This window comes from Leptosomus discolor, chromosome 1, assembly GCF_034619465.1.
Source record: "Leptosomus discolor isolate bLepDis1 chromosome 1, bLepDis1.hap2, whole genome shotgun sequence".
Classification (NCBI taxonomy): domain Eukaryota; kingdom Metazoa; phylum Chordata; class Aves; order Leptosomiformes; family Leptosomidae; genus Leptosomus; species Leptosomus discolor.
The window spans coordinates 48343316-48360957 of NC_141391.1; the positions used below are offsets into that span (position 1 = coordinate 48343316).

Below are 17642 nucleotides of genomic sequence, written 5' to 3' on the forward strand. Positions count from 1 at the left end.
GAGTTTTGAGTTGTCCCTGCAACCTAGGAAAAATGAATATTAATTTGAACCTCACAGATGAGTTAATAAGGAGGAAGAAATGGAGAAAAGTGTGTGATCATATAGCCAAAATTTAAGTTCTCATATAGGGATCTGATTTGGTTTTTTTGAACAACATCTGGGCAATGTAAACACTGTGCAACTCATAACAATAAAAAAAATCTCATTATATGGAGAAATTTAAATATACATATTGTCCAAGAGACTATATCAGAACAGATAACCATACCAAAATTTTGTAAACTAATGTTCATACAATTTTCAAAGCTATGAGATGCTTCAGTCAATAGCTGCACACAAGCTAGGATATATATTTAGAGGCTTTCAAGCAGGTGCAAGTTGGAAGGCAGAGTTGTAGCACAGGCTCAGGGTGAGCGCAGACTCCTGTCGTATACTTCCCAAGGAGTGGTAAGCATGGTCTAAATTTCCAGTGAGAGGATTCCTCTGTGTGAATTTAGGAAACCTGGCTTGTGTATGTCCACATCACGAATGTTATACAGATTTCCCTTAGTCATGCAAGAGAAGCTGAGCGGAAGTCATTTGACTGAAATGGCAAATGTTGGAACGAGGTAAAGGAACTGTTTTGGGAGTGCTTATTTCTCTCTGGTTATCATGGGAGCATGGCTGACCTTCATACACAATCACCTAACTTCTTTCTTAATGTAGAAAGAATTTGACTTATGTGATTTCTCCATATGTGTTGGATATAATTAAAAAAAAAATTGGAATGAGGAAGGTTCTAGTTGGGCATTACAAAAAAAATTACCAACAAGGGTAGTGAAACAGTAGAAATAAATTGCGTAGGGAAATTTTTGAGCATTCATTACTGAGTAGAAAAAAAAAAAAAGTCTGTTGATAGCAAATGCTTCTAGTGATCGTCATCAGACTTCAGATGAGCCCTTCATGAAGGAGCAAAAATGTGTCCCAGTTCAAGAATGGAATAAATCTTTAGGGGGAGTGGGAAGAATAATTTCTAATGGTGCATGAAGACTTGGAAAGTATTATTTATTTCAGTATGCTTAGTAAACCTAGGCCAAGTATGAAACATTAAGCTCTTTGGTGTTTGCTGTGTATTAAAATAATAAGTCATTGGACAAACAAATCAGGGAATAAAGAAAGTAACAGAGCATGGTTGCTTTTTGTATATAGAGTTGCCATTATAATCTTATCATAGCCTTGAGGCATGGTTAAAATTTGGAATCGACATAGGTCTTAAGACCAGTTTTCCTGCCTTCTTTCCATGATACTGAATAAAAATTTAAGACAAGTGATTAATGTATAGCTGTGGAAAGCTGAGTAAAAAGATCAGCAAGTGAAGTGCAAGAACAATTGAGGAAAAAAATTTGTTCTAGTGTGCTTATTATTGTTGCGTCTTCTGATGTATTGCGGTACATACGATTCAAAACCTTTTTACAAGATTGCTTAACTTGAAAAACTAAGTTTTCTTTGTTTACTGTAAATTTTGGGAGTAGAATGAAAGGTTGTGTCAATATTGCTTTACCACTTAATGAGCACTGACAAAAAGCAAGCATGAATTAATAAATTATTAGTGACAAAGTACAGCTTCAAACATCATCTTTGACTTGCCTGTGTAGTTATTGGAGAATGAAGAATGGCAATGGATACAAGCTTGTTTGTCAAAACCAAGCTGAATTATTTTACTCCAGGTTCTTTGGAATTGCCAACAGATCAAAGACTTTTGATTTCTAACTTTAATTTTTGATACAAAAAATCGTATGCTGACCACTGCCCCTGGGAAGAGAGCTTTGGGTGTGGAAATAGCTTCTGGATAGCCTTACTTTGCATGTCAGATTCTAAAACTTTTACAACATTTAGAACATCCTGTACTTTGTATTTCAGCTGGGGTTATCTTATTGCAAACCATAAAGAGAAACAAAAATACAACATAAGTGTTGTAAATGCTACGTTGGGTATTAAGAAGGCATTTTGTTAAAAAAGACCTTTAGTCCAACCCTCCTTCTCCCCAAAAAGCAATTTCTTACCTGTTTTTCATTGAGTTTTGTTTTCATGAGGAAATAACTCTAATGATTATATTCTTTTTATGTGAATTATGTTAATATAGACTTACTTTCTCCTTTCATTGTCACTTATGAAATGTATAAAACCCTGAAATCTTAACTTTTATGAGTTCCACTTGTCTGGATGGTGTTAGAGTAGCAAGGATAGAGACTGAAATCATGATGCCAGCACAGTCAGTATGAGTTTCATCTAAATGGCTGAAATTTATTAAAATAAAAGGGACAATAGTTGAAAGTTGGGCTCAAGTATGAATCTAAACAGTAGCAATCCCTGGGATCGGAAACAATTAGTGCTGCAGAGTGATTAGTTTTGTAGTGGGAGTCTATAAGATGAACACAGAATGTGGCTGCATGAAGAGGATGGGTAAACAGTAGTTAAGAATCCCTTTTTAGTTAAAACTGTGATTTGGTTGTAGCAGCTTGTTAGACTTTCTATCTCACTTTTAGGAATGGCTTTCTTCTTTACGATAGCATGTATTAGTGTCAGACCAGGAACGTTGTCTGTATGAGAATGTCATGGGAAGCTGAAGCAGTATGGAGGACAAGGTTATCTCTTTAACTACTGAGTAGTGTCGTTTATATTTCACCAAGTGTGTGGATGCAGGCAAATAGTGGAGGATTACATTTGTCACAGTAAGAAGGTCACATTAGTTGTCTCTATTTAGTAGACAGAGAAGGAAATAGATACACCTAGAGCAAACGGTAGATGCTTTCTTCTGCTAGTCTGTCCCTTCAGCATTGTATTTTCTTTCTCAGCTTGGTGGAGGCTTTTCTACAGCAATAAAGGGGTGAAAGTTATGCACAACTTTTATTGCAATAATTAGGTGAGGCAGAAATTATACAGAAAATAACGTTAGTAACTCTTAAGCAGATGCGGTATAAGCCGCGATGCTCAGACAACTTGCGTGACTGGTGGAGGATATATGGAAATCATTGTGGAAAAAGATACAGATAGCTAAGTGAGGCTAATGTTGATGTGGAGAAAAACAGTTGGAAGATAAATAAAAATATTTTTTGTTGCAGTCCTCAGAAGCTGGAGATGCATTTCTGAAAGGAAAGAATGGATTTTGCAACCAGAATGAGACAGGATGATTTTTGGAGTAGCGATAGGACACCAGGGAGGTGAGAGAGAAGCAATGGGAGAGATTTGAAACATGTAGACATTATTGTTACCCATCTGCAGTTCATTAAAGGGATGCAACATCAAGACAGTGTTGGGAGGATTTCCCTAATACATTGCCTAGGTTTTATGGAAGTGGAAGTAATGTGTTCCTCGTACTACCGAAGACCAGGAATTTTGGTTAGGTACTCACTGCAAAATTTTTCTAGTGGATGGTTACATATCAAAACTTATAATAGTCAGCTTTTTCTTCTGTATATAGTCTAGTTTTATTGGGGTATGTGAACTTGCATTGTTTACAACTTTTGTGTAGTTTATGACTTTTCTTTCTCACTTGCATTGTCAGCTTGTATAAATTGGTGGAACAGCACACTAGTTAAAGGAAAAAAGCTGTAAACAACATTGGAACATGCTGATACATTTGCTTTCAGAAGTTGGGCAAACGACTTAGTGTTAAACATCCACCTGATACTCATCCAATGACTGTGGATTTTATTTTGAATATTCCTTTAGGTCAAATTGAAAGGAGGGTAAAATTGTCACTGTATTCAACTTTGATTATAAGAACTAATTTTTTCCTCTTCCTGTACTTATGATTGGGAAATCTCTGATTTTTATAAGGCGTGTACAAATTACTTCAAGTGTTATAAAAATCTTTATTTTTTAATATATCTATTAAAATTGTAAGTATTCTGGGAATTCCTCTAGTCTGTGTAGTCCATTAAAAATGTGGCTATCTTCTGTCCTTTTTTGCATGCCTCGCTTTGGAGCCACAATTGAAGTCACCCTTTGTAGCTTGAGTAGTGGGGAGAAGGGGAGAGAGCAATGAACTGTTATGTTGAGACAGGTACAGAGACACATTGAAGAACTAGCTTCTGAAATGTGTTACCCTGAAAAGTATGATGGGTTTGGAGAGCTTGCTTAAAATAGGGAAATCCGATTTTCAAGCTTTCTCAAATGTAAATGCTTTTCTTGTGTTTTGGAAAGAGATAAATGATAGGGTTGCAATGTTCTTATGTAATAGAAGTGCTCTCACTTTTATTTCTTCTTTGTGTATACCAGTTTGAGTCAGCATTTATTCAAAGTTGTTTGTTGTGGGTTTTTTTGCTTTTATACTTTTTTGGGTTTTTTCTTTTTTAGATTAGTAATTAGCATAAAAGTAAGCTTTCTCGTTGCCACAGTCTGTTGCCTATGGCTCTGTCCAAGGCAAGGTGTTTTCTCACTTGTACAAAATGGCTGTGTTTGATGTACAATCCTCCAAAACTTCTCTTGGAACTTCAGTTTCTTTACCGTTTTACAGACTAGTTTTGCATTTGTGGGCAAATCGTTGCACCTTCATGTGAATTGTTGGAGGAATTGTAACAAGGTTTTAAATTACCAAAAAAAGTGGTTGTTTATAGATAATCCTCCCACACTGACTTTTCTTAAATAAAACTATTGACCAATTTTCTGTTCCAAATCATAGAATGGTCTGTGTTGGAAGGGACCTTACAGATCATCTAGTTCCAACCCCCCTGCCATGGGCACGGTCACCTTCTGCTAGACTGGGTTGCTCAAAGCCCCATCCAACCTGCCCTCAAGTGCTTCCAGGGAGGGGGCAGCCACAGCTTCTCTGTGCAACCTGTTCCAGTGTCTCATGTTTTGGTATAAGTGTTCAAACTTTTACTGAAAAGACAGGCTTTTTTCTTCTGTGGTGATTTAATGCCTGAATTTTGTGTTTCACTCCCACCTTGGGTTTGGGGATTTAAAACATGAAGTATTTGTGTGCAGGGGTTTTGTTCCCCTCTGCTCCCTTTCCATTCCTGCTTGCCTCTTCAGTCGTTTTTGTGTTTATTGTGGGCTTCCCAAATGTTTCAAATTTCCACCATCTTGTCCTCTCCAGAACTCCTGAATTGTCATCTTCTGCTGCTCCCCCAGCTTTTCTGTTTGATGGTTTTCTCGTTAGTTGCCCTCACTTACTCCCAAAGCTAGGACATCACCTAGTGGGGAATTCCTACGCTTTGACCTAGTGCATGCAAACTGAAGTCAATACAGACGTTGTTGTCGATTGTCAAGTGCATATGCAGATATGAAACTTTAAGTTGTAAAACTACTGCGAGTTGTGTAAAAGCGTTAATTGAAGTAACAGTGGTAATTATGCTCAATGTCCTTTTTGTTTCTTGATTTCTTAAGCTTCTGTGTAAAACTTCCAAGGCTTCATATTCTTGAATGTAGATCTAAAAGAGAAGACAGTAACCAATGAAACATCATCTTCTCAACTTACCTTCATTTCTATACTATGTTTACAGAGCAAGAGCGGATACTTTTATTCTGTTCGATCCAAACTGGATAAAGCTGAATATGCAGCCTTGATACATGCACGTATGTGTGCATATAACTATATTTTTGCTTATAAAAGTGTAGCAAGGTTTTTTCTTTGATTTAATCCAAGTCTTGTATGTTATAGTCCTTTGTTTGCATTTACCCTTCGTGTCTAGTGTCATCTGGTTAGACTTCTGTAGCAATGTAATACTTTCTTTTATGTTGGAATTTTCTCTTGTTTAAAGTAGTAGGATCCAGCCTGTTTACCATTTGCTTTGTTATTAAGTGACTATACCATGGGGAATGTCTGGGTTCAAAGTCAATCTCTGAAAGCCTGAACTACCGGAAGGGAATTACTGACTGTGTAAGCATGTCCTTATTAGTTTAAAAGTGAAATTAATGTTAAGTCTGTTTGCTTAGCTGTACAGATTAACAAAGCTACTGTTTCTTTTATTTTATAGTGGCGTTTATTTTCAACTGGATTGGATTTTGTTTGTCCTTCTGTATAACAAATACCATAGCTGGAAGGTATGGTGCAATCTGTGGATTTGGTCTGTCCCTGATCAAATGGATTCTCATTGTACGGGTATGTTTCTTGGTTCACACCGTACAGACTCTGTTTGTAGAACCAAACCGTAATAATTTATTCAATGATATATAATAATGGAATTAAAAATCAGTATACTAAATTCGTGTGCTTAACAGAGTGGTTAGAATTTTCTCTAACTTCCACTTTAGTAGAGAATTTACTTTCTGTGTATTCATATGTGCTTACTAATTATGAAGCTTAATCTATTTTTATCTGATATAGCATTTTATATTCATCCTTCCACTAATGAATGCAGAGTGACTCATTCTTTGCACAAATATTTAAAAGCATACAGAAGCAGTGGAGTAAGTACCTCAAATGTCACTGGTATTGTAGTGTCTTATATGAAAGATTTATAAATGGCTCAGCCTATCGAAGAGGGGGGCAGCAGGATCAGAAAACATTTCTTCCTTTTATCCGATTATTTTATATGAAGTTAGTCACATTTTTGCCATCTTAGATGCTCAATTTCTTGATATTTTCACTGCAAGACTAGACACTTTGCAGAAAGGAATGTTAGCCAAATGACAGTTACTTAGCTAAGTGGATGCTAGATGAAACGTAATGATTCTGAACTTGAATTCTATGTCTGTGAGACACAACATTTAAAATCTCATCCTGTTTAATGAAGAAAGAGATCTTGGGTAACTTAGTCAACTTTTGTGCCCTGCCAACTCTGAATTTTTGTGTTTTTCCTGTGTATGTGCTAGTAACTTAACCTGATTTGGTCTTAGTATGGTAGTACAAGGATTGTAGAGAGAAGAGACTGCATTGTCCTTCCTGGGCATATCCTGCATCCTTATTGGAGCTCAAGGTGATTTTGGTGTTTGGTTTTTTTTTTTTTTGCTTCCCCAAGGCAGGGGAATGCTGTTGGACCAGATGTGATTCTGGTGTATTTAGTTGGAATTCAGGGTTTGGTTTGGAATTAATCTCAAGGGAGCAAGAAGCCATGAGTTTTTCAGCTCTGCATTCATTGGGGATATTTTCAGCTTCCCTTGTGGCATACTAAACAGAGGACGGAGCTTCCTCATTGTATCAGTTTTATTTTTCCTGTCTGCTTGAAAATGTGCTTGTAACAAACACAAAATTAATATACGCTCAGTTTCCTTGAAGAATTACTCTGTTCTAGATTATATTTAAATTCTTGTCTATAATCTGTTGCTAATTATAAAATATTAGAGCTGACCAAATCCAAGACCTCTCAGGGGTAGGTTTTTTTCATAGTGAAGATAATTACCTTCCTGTGTTGTCTCCCTTTCAAGAGACAATAGCAGAAACCTCGTAAGGTGTATGTTGACGCTTTTATTTTGATGGTGGTGCACAAGAACACGTGTGTACACAAAATGGTTCCATTCCTTTGTTTCAAGCTCCTCTGAAGGCTTACGCTGCCCTTTCTTATTCAGGGTCAGTAATACAAAACTTTATAGTGTCTAAACAGTCTGAGTTCACATATGCGCTCTCTGTATCAGTTTTTACTGGGGGTCTGGGAAAGAACCAAAGCACAGTTTTGCTGTTGGGGAAATTCTACAGCTCTGGCTGCTTCTGCCTAAAGAAAATGCAAGGGTAATGCATATGGGCCAGTATTTGATTGCTGGTTTTAGTAAATCTTCTTTCTAATTAAATGAAATTTAAACATGTATTGGTATATAGGTTTGAAGAATTGAAAATACTGTCAAGTGAGATGGGATTAATAGTGTTGTTAACTTCCTGGGAACTGAGTATTCATTTGACATTTTAATAAAGTGTCAAAATATGAAATGCTTGCTCTGCCGGATCATAGAAATGCTAGTATTTATGTAAGAATAATATAAGTACCAATTCTTTAGTTCAACTTAGCAATTCTGTTTCTTGATATTTTTTTCTTGGATTGCCCATAGAAATTAATACAGTACAGAATTAAACCTTTAAAGAATTCATGCAATCTGGCTTTGTTCTGGAAAAAACGTGTCGATCTCAGTGCACAGTTACTTGATTAAAAAAACCCCAACTAAATCTAGAGTTCTCTAAATGTCTTGGATTTTTATCTGGTGGCATATGTGGCCCAGTATCTTCTTGTCTTTTTTTGTTGTTGTTGGTTTTGGATTTTCTTTAGAGTAAACAGAATTGCGTGCCTGAATTATGTGATTTCTTGGTTGATACTATTGAAATGTGCTAGAAATGGCAAATGGGAAGCACTGTGGCAGGATGCAGGAAACATACTAAATGATAGTGGGATGGAAAGCGTATGGAAAGTGTGCAACGCTACTAAATAGATTATTTTTTCCTTCTGGCAATTATTCACACATCTCCCCATTCCTATTTCTTATGTGAGTTTTGGAGACATTTGATTAGCCTTTTTATCAGTGAAGCATGCAGTCTGGAGTCTGGTAAAGGCACAGATACCTGTCTCCAATACCATCACACCCTGCCCTCCAGCTGCCTCCCACATCACAGGGAGGACAAAACTGTTTACCATGGTCACTAACAGGAACAGTTGAAATGCCACTTCAAGGTTCATTTAGTTGCGTTCAGCTCACTGCTGGGAACTGAATGCTGGTTTGAAAATGAAAAGACTTTAATGAGTTGGGGGTCTTTATGGGGCTGGTATTCTTGGCAGCGATTAACAGTAGGGGGTATACAGAAGGTCAAAAGCTCTTCTTTTGAGGGGTCAGTAGAACATCCCTGTCTGATAAGATTAAACTAATGTGGCTTTTGGTGTTAATATCTAAAGCAGCAGGCTGCTGTAATGTGTTTAGGATGGCAGGCACTGGGGGGAAAAAGGGAAAATTGACAAATGGTGATTCATTGTAATAGAAAATGTCAGATGATTCTGGCAAGTAATAAAATTTGAGGATTTTTTTACACACACGTATATATATTTTTTTTAGAGGTTTTAAAATAACTTTGCCACAGACCAATTGACACTGGAAGTGTTATTTGTATATTAAACTGCTGCACAAATACCAGTTTTGCATTTTGGTTTAATTATTACTTTTTAATCTGTGCTTTCTGTATTTGCATAGTGATTAAATGTGTCTTAGTCAGCTGTCTTACTGCAGCTAAGCTTTGTGTATGAATTTCAGTTTTCAGATTATTTTACTGGATATTTCAATGGACAGTACTGGCTGTGGTGGATATTTCTTGTACTTGGTAAGTGCCAGTTGAGAACGTTTCTATTTTGATGTGGAAGTACTTAAAGATGAATCTTGTCATTGTAAGTAAGAGTTTGGTAATGTGTTTAGCTATGTGTTTTTCTTTAGCTGCTGATAGTTTTGTGTGTTGTTTTTATTTCTATAGTATTCACAAGATTATTGGTTACCATAGTGGTGTTACTGTGTAAACTGCGGACTGTTCAAATAACCTTCAGCTCAAAAAATTTTGTTCTACACATGTGATTATGTACATTCCTGAGACTTGTAATTTGTGCTTTTCAAGCTGCTTCTACTGATCTAGGGGTGCAGAACTGTGTAATGAAACTTCAGCTTTATGCACAAAACATACTGAAAAATGAGTGATATCTAGTACGTACATGTATAAACCTGTATATCAAGTATTAAATTTCAAGAAATGTGACTGATCCTAGGAAGGTAGTCTGCTGTCATGTACATAGGTCACAAAATGTCCTTTTCTAGTCCTTTGAAATGCATACTGCATCAGTGGTTTCTCAGTTGGACGAGAGAATGGCTTCATGCTTTCTGATCACAGTACTCCCATGATGTCAGCTTTCTCTTAAGAGGTCTGTCTGCCCACATTCAAAGTCTTATACACATCAAATTCTGCTCTGCTGTCTGTTTTTAATTAGAATATACCAAACCCCAACCATTATACCTCTCTTCCTACTGTGGATTTTGTAATTTGAATATGGAATCTGGAATGATTTTCTTTTACAGAAGTGAATGCTGCTATCCATTTTATTTTCTAGCTCTGGAAGCACAGTAAACTGTTGCTGGTTCAGTAGGTGGCACTCTTCCCTTTGAGTCAGTTGACTTAAATAGCTAACAGCAAATGTTAGACTGAAATGATGAGTAAATTTTAAAAAACAAAACAACAAATCAAAACAAAAAAAAACCAAAACAAACCACTGACATCCTGACTGTTTGTGACTCGCTATTTATCTCACAAGAAATGCCAGAAATCTTAAACGATGTTACCTAAAACTTTCTCTATCTGCCTTTTAGTACACAAAGCTCAAGGGCGTTCATCAGACTTCTTAATACTCAGCTTGATCTACTGTTCACTTGGTTGCTTGAGATATGTAGAAACTGCAAATGTTTTAATGCATCACAGCACCAGGGCCTTGAATGCTTTCATATTCTGTTTGAGGGATTGCAGTTAAGTAACAAGTGAAATGACTCTTTACAGGTACAAACATCTCCAGATAAACCTTTAATTAAAATAAACCCTTGTGGTGCCTGAAATTGGGGGTTGGCACTGTGTTCAGTTGTATGAAAATAACGTGTTCTTCCCCTAACGTTTTCCAGCACTCTGTCTATGGAAAAAGCTATGCATTCGTCGTTCCTCTTTTTCCTAGTCTTCTGCAGCAGTTCCTCAGAAGTTAGCTCAGTTAGGTTTAGGAAAGCCTTATCTAAAGCCTTAACTGTTTGAAGGTTACTTTTTTTTTTTTCTTTTACTTTAACTCACAAAGTTTATAATATGTGCTGGAATAAAAGGTGCTGTGAGGCATGCAGCGCGCATCCAGCAGTCAGTGTTCCCTTGTCTTACAAATGTTTTGCATGAAATACGCCTCAGTGTTTTTAAACTGATAAAGTGGATATACCCGGGTTGCTGGAACACCATAGAAGGATTTACCCCAACAGAGCTACTTAGCAGGACATGGAGGAGTATTATCAAGTCATGGGAGCTCTGCCAGCCAGATCTGTATTTCATTGTTTCGGATAACTTTCCCATTAGAGGACACAAAGCAGCATGTCCCACATCCCTTCAGAAGTGAATGAACTGAACAGGATTCTTTATTTTGCATAGTCTTTTTACATGCCTGAGCCCACCTGTTGCTGCCATCTCCTGTCTTTGGGGTTCATCTGTTTCTGCTCCCTTCCCTTCTTTCAGTGTCTGGAAAAATCTGCTCACGCTTCATGGAAAAGTGAGGTGGTCTGCTTCCAAGGAGCTGTCATGTACAGTGAACAAATTGGAGAGAGACAATTCTAATTTAAATTTAAAGAAATGTGAATGTTAGCCAGTGTTTCTTTTTGAGGAACACAATGGAAAGTGTTGGGTTTTTTTCTTCCCTAAACAGAGAAATATAAAATATGAGTTGAACTTGGACCAGTTTTCCAATGTGTGTTAACGCAGAAAGTATGCTTTCAGGCACCTGAAGAGCTGCCTGTCCACCTTTTGCTGGTTCAGCTACTTTTCAGTTGAACGTGGGACTATCTTTGGTATTGTTTGGGTAGCAGCTTTTGTAGTAGACTTTTGTTCCAAATCTTGGTGCTCTCTTCTCTGTGCAGACTTCACCTTAATCACAGATATGTGTCTGTGATTGTCAGACCAGATGCTTTGGTCAAACTATGCGTGTCATAATGAGGCTTTGTTGTTTGGTTTTTTTTTTTTTTAAAAAAAAAAAGGCAAAAAGGAAGTCAATAAAATAAAAACTTACAAGTAAAAAGCATTTACAGAGGAAATGAATATATGAAAAAAAAAAATATCAGAGCCTCAACCTGGAGAGAAGGAAGAAAAATTGCATCACATAGCGAAAATATCAGTATCACTATAGAGATTGTATATTAGGATGTAAGATGATGAAAAGGATTAAATCCTTTGCTAAACTTGTTAAGCTTCAGTTTAGATTTTCATTTAAACCTTTGCAATCTTAATGTATACGTGTATATGTACGCATAAGCATATATCTTCAGGGTACCTGTGTGCTCATTAAATGAGGACAGTTGCTCTCTAGGCTTGTGTTTCTCTCCACTGGACATGGAATTCAGATTTAACCCCCCCCAACTCTTCAGACAGATTGTTTTTTCTGAGTTGGAGTCTCCGTGGTCTTTACTTAATGGAGGAAAATGGACAAAAGAGCTGTGTCCACTATGCAGCAATGTGTTTTTCTGTGTTGGTTCATTCAGATGCCCAGTGAATCTCTGAATTGATAAAATGATGTGGACAACATCATGTTAGTGATACCCGTTGTTGCAACTGTGACTTCTGTGTGACTATTCTATACCTCTTATCAGAACTGCAATGTTCTTTCAGATGCAGTTAAATTTAAATATTTAAAAACTATTTGAGATGTGGAGTTGACAAAAAAAAATGTAATCGTAACACGTTGAGTTATTTTCTTTGAATCGACTGTTATTCTTCCTCCTCTTGGACAGATGCATTTTCCTGGATGGTTAAATCTAAAGTCATAATCTACTATAATTTATTATTGGCTTGTTGCTAGAGCAATCTGTACTGTCTGTCTGGGGGTTTTTTTTTCCTCTTTTGACTTGCGATACAACCTTACACATTTCTAAAGGTACATTTTGTGGTTCGGGGAGTCTTCTAGCACACTAGTAACTTAATTTTAAGAATTCTACTTGAAAAGAATGTGCAGCATGTAATCTTTTTTTTCTTTAAGTTGTTTCATGCAGTCTTTTTAGCAGATGATACTTGAACCCAGAATGAACATAAAATTTCTGAAAAGCCTTCCATAAAGCTCTATCCTAGTATCAAAAGATAAAAGTGGAAGATTTGCTTGTTGAATTTGTGAATGAGGCATAAAGACCTCACTTTACTCAGTATAATCTAGATTTTTAAAAATTATTTCAGTAAGAATAATGTAGGATAGTGTGTACTTAGGTTGATATACTTAATTTTGTGCATTTTCTACGCTTTCAGGACTCCTCCTGTTCTTTCGAGGCTTTGTTAATTATCTTAAAGTCAGAAATATGTCTGAAAGCATGGCAGCTGCTCACAGAACAAGATTTTTTTTCTTGTACTGAAGGTAAGCAATTTTTAGTGATAAGATTGTCTCTCCCAGGAAAACAGAGAAGAACAAAACACTTACATAATATAATCAAGCTTCTTTTACAAAACCGAAGTCATGGTTTTTGAAAATCTGTGACAAATATTGTGTATATTCTACATGGACTTGAAAATATCTGAAGTCTCTTAAAGTCACAAAACTTGAAAGTAAGTAATGCAGCCTTGTTGCCTCCAGTCTTCCCTGGAACTAATGTGCACTTCCAAAACTGAAGAGGAACCTCTTGGTTTTGCTAAGCAAGAAGCAGTATCTGCTGCCTGTCAGGGTACTGTCCTTTGTGTTGGAAAACTGGCTTTAGTAGTTAACCTGTTGTCAGCAAGTTAGGAAGCACTAATCTGCCTGCATGTTAAATCTGATTGACATGGGTCTGAACATGAAAACAATAGATGAGTATTGTCTCTCTTTACATAACTGGATTAAGACAATCATGTACAAGTATGACTATTGTGCATGCAACAATGTGCTTTATATATTCTTCAGGTAGCTGACTAATCAGTCTGGGACATACCCACTTTTTTTTTTTAATACATTTTATCCTTTAGGTGGATCTATTTGACTTCGCTATGTATCTTACGCAGGGGTCTCCGTTTGTGTTCCACTTTTTTACTAAAACTGCATGATGAGATAAATTTAAGCCTAGAAATAAGTACTGTGGCATTTTCATTACTCTGCAATTTACTTAAAGTGCCTAAGTACTGTATTTTGACTTAACTGAGAAGCTGTATTTGCCATAATAAAGCAGGTTTTCATAACTCTTCTCCAAAATTTGTCACAGGAGCAATATGAAGTAACCATAGCACATTATTAAAGCCTGAAAAAAAACCTGAGACAGTATTTGCCTAGGGAAAAATAATTACTTTCATATAAGACAGTGATGGACATTTAAAACCAGCTAACGATAAATATCTATGCTGTACTAAATAGTTCTTGATCATGGAAGAAATCTGTGACATAATATTTCTATTTAATGTGCCATTTTGTGAAAATTATGTTGTAAGGTGAATAACTATGACATATATTGCCTTTTAGTAACCAACCTAAATTGGCAACCACATGGCAGCAATAGTTACGTACCGCTCCTTGGTGGTAACCTCTTCAGAATACCAAAATTTGTGGAGTAAAAACTGAAAGTATCTGTTAGCATTCAGTACAGTAAAGTTTAAAAACACAATTGAAAAAAATAATTGTTAGGACTAATTGCTATTTGAAAACTGTAGCTTCAAGAGAATAATGAGACTGTAGGATAATGTGGTCTGGGATTCTTTGCTGTCCTGCAGTTAAAATTCTGCTTTGGGCAAAACGCTATTTAATTCAGCATTAACTGAAGTTAATGAGTTGTCCTATCTGAGTTCAGTGGCTTTGAATTTTTCCTTTACCTTTAAGCATCACTGAGATGTACGGACTGATCAGGTCTGTGGAGTGGGTAGAGTTGGACGTGTAAACGTTAGTTTTTTTGAAGCATGTTAAGTATCGAAACAAGAAGTTCAAGTTAATTGCTATCACGCTTTAATGTCCTTGTTCTTGCGTAGACAGGTGACTTCCTCTACAGTGACTTTTAGTTTTAAATAAATAAAAAATATTACCTCTACAGCTACAAAATATTTTGAGATGTTCTTTTGAAATGGTAACAAAATAACAGTAAGTTTTCACTTCTTTTCTCCCATCCTGACACGACTGAGTCGGGGGTGCGGGGAGGGGGGAGGCTGCTGCTTTGTTGCTTCTAGGTTTAACGTCAGTTAGCAATGCTACTTCCAGCAAATCGCTGCGATGAACTGAAGTGCAACTCTTTCTTTATCTCCAGACTGCGTCGAACAGACATTCCTTTCCTATACCAGTGTGAAACTTCCAGATCATCTGTAACCCTCTGAGTTAATAGGATAGAAGACTACTAAAACCAGAAGACAAATTAGTGAAGATACGGCTTCAAAAACGAATGACAGGATGGTTTATGCTCAAATACCAGTTCTGGTCATTCTAGTAAATATTTATAATTGCTGCCTTTTGTTTTAGCACATTTGTATATGTGCTTATTAAAAAGATAGTATTGAAGTAAGAACAAACCATCTGTTAGTATAGATTAGGTACAGTCAGACTCGGTTAATCTGTGCTTGTTGTATCTGAAAGGTTTAAGTGGTAATTTGTTTCACAGTGTGTATGTACCACTGACTTGTTGATCTGAACTTTAAGTACAATGAAATGCATTAAATGATTCAGATTAACCAGTTCAGACAGTTTTTTATATAATTTAGATTCATCTAATAATTATGTAGAACACTCTTGAGTTTACTAAACCTCAAAGTTCCTTGTTGTCACAAACTTGTATTCGCCAATATTTTATCAAATTCAAACCAATATACTGGTTTGCTTAAAACTGATACTTCACTTTGAGTCCCCTGTAAATAACTCTGGATAAATGACTGTTTGAATTGCTTCTTAGGAAATACGTCAAAATATATTTTGTAACAGCATATTCTCTAAATTTTGTTTAATTTTAGTTACATACATACTTTTTGTTAATTGGCTATTAAGGGTATACTTACTAGTAGATGTAATTTTGGAGGTAAAGGCATTGAATTGTTTGTCTCATCCTAATTTTCCTCACATGAATTATTATTAACTGGTTTGGGCTTGAGCCTGAAAGTCTTACTCCTGTGCATGATCACATTAAAAGATAGAGTTTGTTCATGTTAGCAGGGATGAACAGCCTTACATCTTTAGTCCTTGGTTATGCAGTTGGATCCTCGTAGGTGCAGCTTTGTTCCTGAAAAAGTGTTGCAAATGTATTCCCTGGGTTAATAACTCTGGCTCTGTTTAAGAAGTCTTGAGTTCAGTATAGGTACAATATTGACCCTGAGGGCTTTTCAAAAAAAAAAAAATCATATAGCTGTGAGTTACAACTCTTGTTTAGAATAAATACTTTGCTATTTCCTATGAATAAACTAATTTAAATGTAATTTTGGAAATAATCTATGAAAGAAAAAAATCTTACTTTTAAAGCTCTGAAAGTAGAAAATCTGTGTTGCACCTCTCCCACTATTCCTTTAAGGTATACCATTACTTTCTTATAAATATCATCTCTTTAAGGGGTACTGTCTACTGTTCATGCATGCATGGTTTCCTTTGAAGTTTGTGAAATTTATGCTTCTCCTTAAGTAGGAGAATACATCTCTCAGTCCTTTGTACAACTGGAATCTCAGTTGCAAAAACACATTGGTTGCACCTTTGAGGAAAAAAAAATACAAATACTTTCCTTCACTTTTTCTTTTTATATTAGAATTCTGCCTTTTTATTACTAACATTAAAAACAGTGAGGTTTATGTTGTTTTAAGGTAGTGCTGTATTCAGTTTTGTATCTATAATGAATGTTTAAAATATACATATGTAAACTGGTCACATTATTCATTTTCTTAATCTTTCAGAGATACTGAAAGTGATTAAAACTTTAGGGGCACCTCCACTTCCCAGCTTTTTATGGAGAGAAGGAAATTAAGTATTATGTTCAATATCCGATTGGGATTACCTTCAAAACTTACCTGTTTCTGTGTTCTTTTGCATTCATTGTCCATATGAAAAAGAAGCGGATAATAAAACATTGCTTTGTTTTGCTAATTAAGACTTATGCTTTTTTGTTCTTTTTTACTTCACATTGAAAAATGCACACTGCAATATTTGTGTCAATGTTGAATTATAGACAAATTACTTGGCAAAATAGGTACTAACCAATCCTCTCTCTACTCTTCTACTTTTCATCTCATGTTTTACGACAACAAACTGTAAGAACATTTCTTTTAATGAGATAATACCACTGTGCAAAGTGTGCAATGTTGATTCATTTTCTGTGTTTACTGATATCAACTAGTACTATTTTCCAACTGTATCAGTTTTCCCAAGTTAAGTAGCAGTCTTCAGATTGAATCGTTTCTGTTTACCTCCACTGCATTGTACAAAAAGCTTCATACAGGTACTTGGTTTTGTTGTGGGTTGTTTGTTGTTGGTTTCTTTTTTTTTTTTTTTTTTTTTTTCTGGACTAGTTTGGAAAGATTCTCATTTGGACAGAATTAATATTTAGGGTTAAAAATGTACGCGTGTTGTCTAATCCTCTATAGTTGATGCAGCAGTTTGGTAGTCTGAAATCTCATCAGCAGGAGGAAGGGAATTGGGACACTGTTTTCAAAGACTCTCCAATCTATTCCAGATGTGTCAAATGCTGCATATTTTTCTTGCTATTTCCTGTGAGCTTGGTTAGGAGCAGCTGGTTCTGTGGTTTAGAGACACCTGGCCAGATTTGCTTTGTGTCTTAGTCGGGGAGGGGGGAAGCCCCAGTATTGCAGTGAAGTTGACTGTAAACAGATTTTGTATGAATGCAAATAAGGCTTTGAAGTTTGGGGCAAAAACAGCTGGGGGAGAGGAGGTGGGGAGAGAAAATTCCATTTTATTCGAGCAACTGGCATGAGCATAATTTCTTTAGTTTTGTCATCTGCTTTTATTGCTGTGGATACCACAGGAAGATGGGCATCTTGAATATGATTCAAGTAGCCTGCGACTGTTAACGCGTTTCAGAAATGATCCCTCAGTCACACTTCTGGTCCTGTT

The 17642-nt window shown here is 36.2% G+C and overlaps 1 protein-coding gene across 2 annotated transcripts in view; it reads left to right on the forward strand.

Annotated features, from left to right (window-relative positions):
* NDFIP2 (Nedd4 family interacting protein 2) overlaps positions 1 to 16658 on the forward strand; it is a 48643-nt gene extending 31985 nt beyond the window's left edge. For both annotated transcript variants that reach the window (XM_086482019.1, XM_086482018.1), the window contains 4 exons: positions 5961 to 6085; positions 9151 to 9217; positions 12905 to 13010; positions 14851 to 16658. In XM_086482019.1, coding sequence (XP_086338145.1) covers positions 5961 to 6085; positions 9151 to 9217; positions 12905 to 13008 — 296 coding nt within the window. In that variant the 3' untranslated portion in view covers positions 13009 to 13010; positions 14851 to 16658. The remainder of the gene's footprint in view (positions 1 to 5960; positions 6086 to 9150; positions 9218 to 12904; positions 13011 to 14850) is intronic.
* Positions 16659 to 17642: the final 984 nt, after the last annotated feature.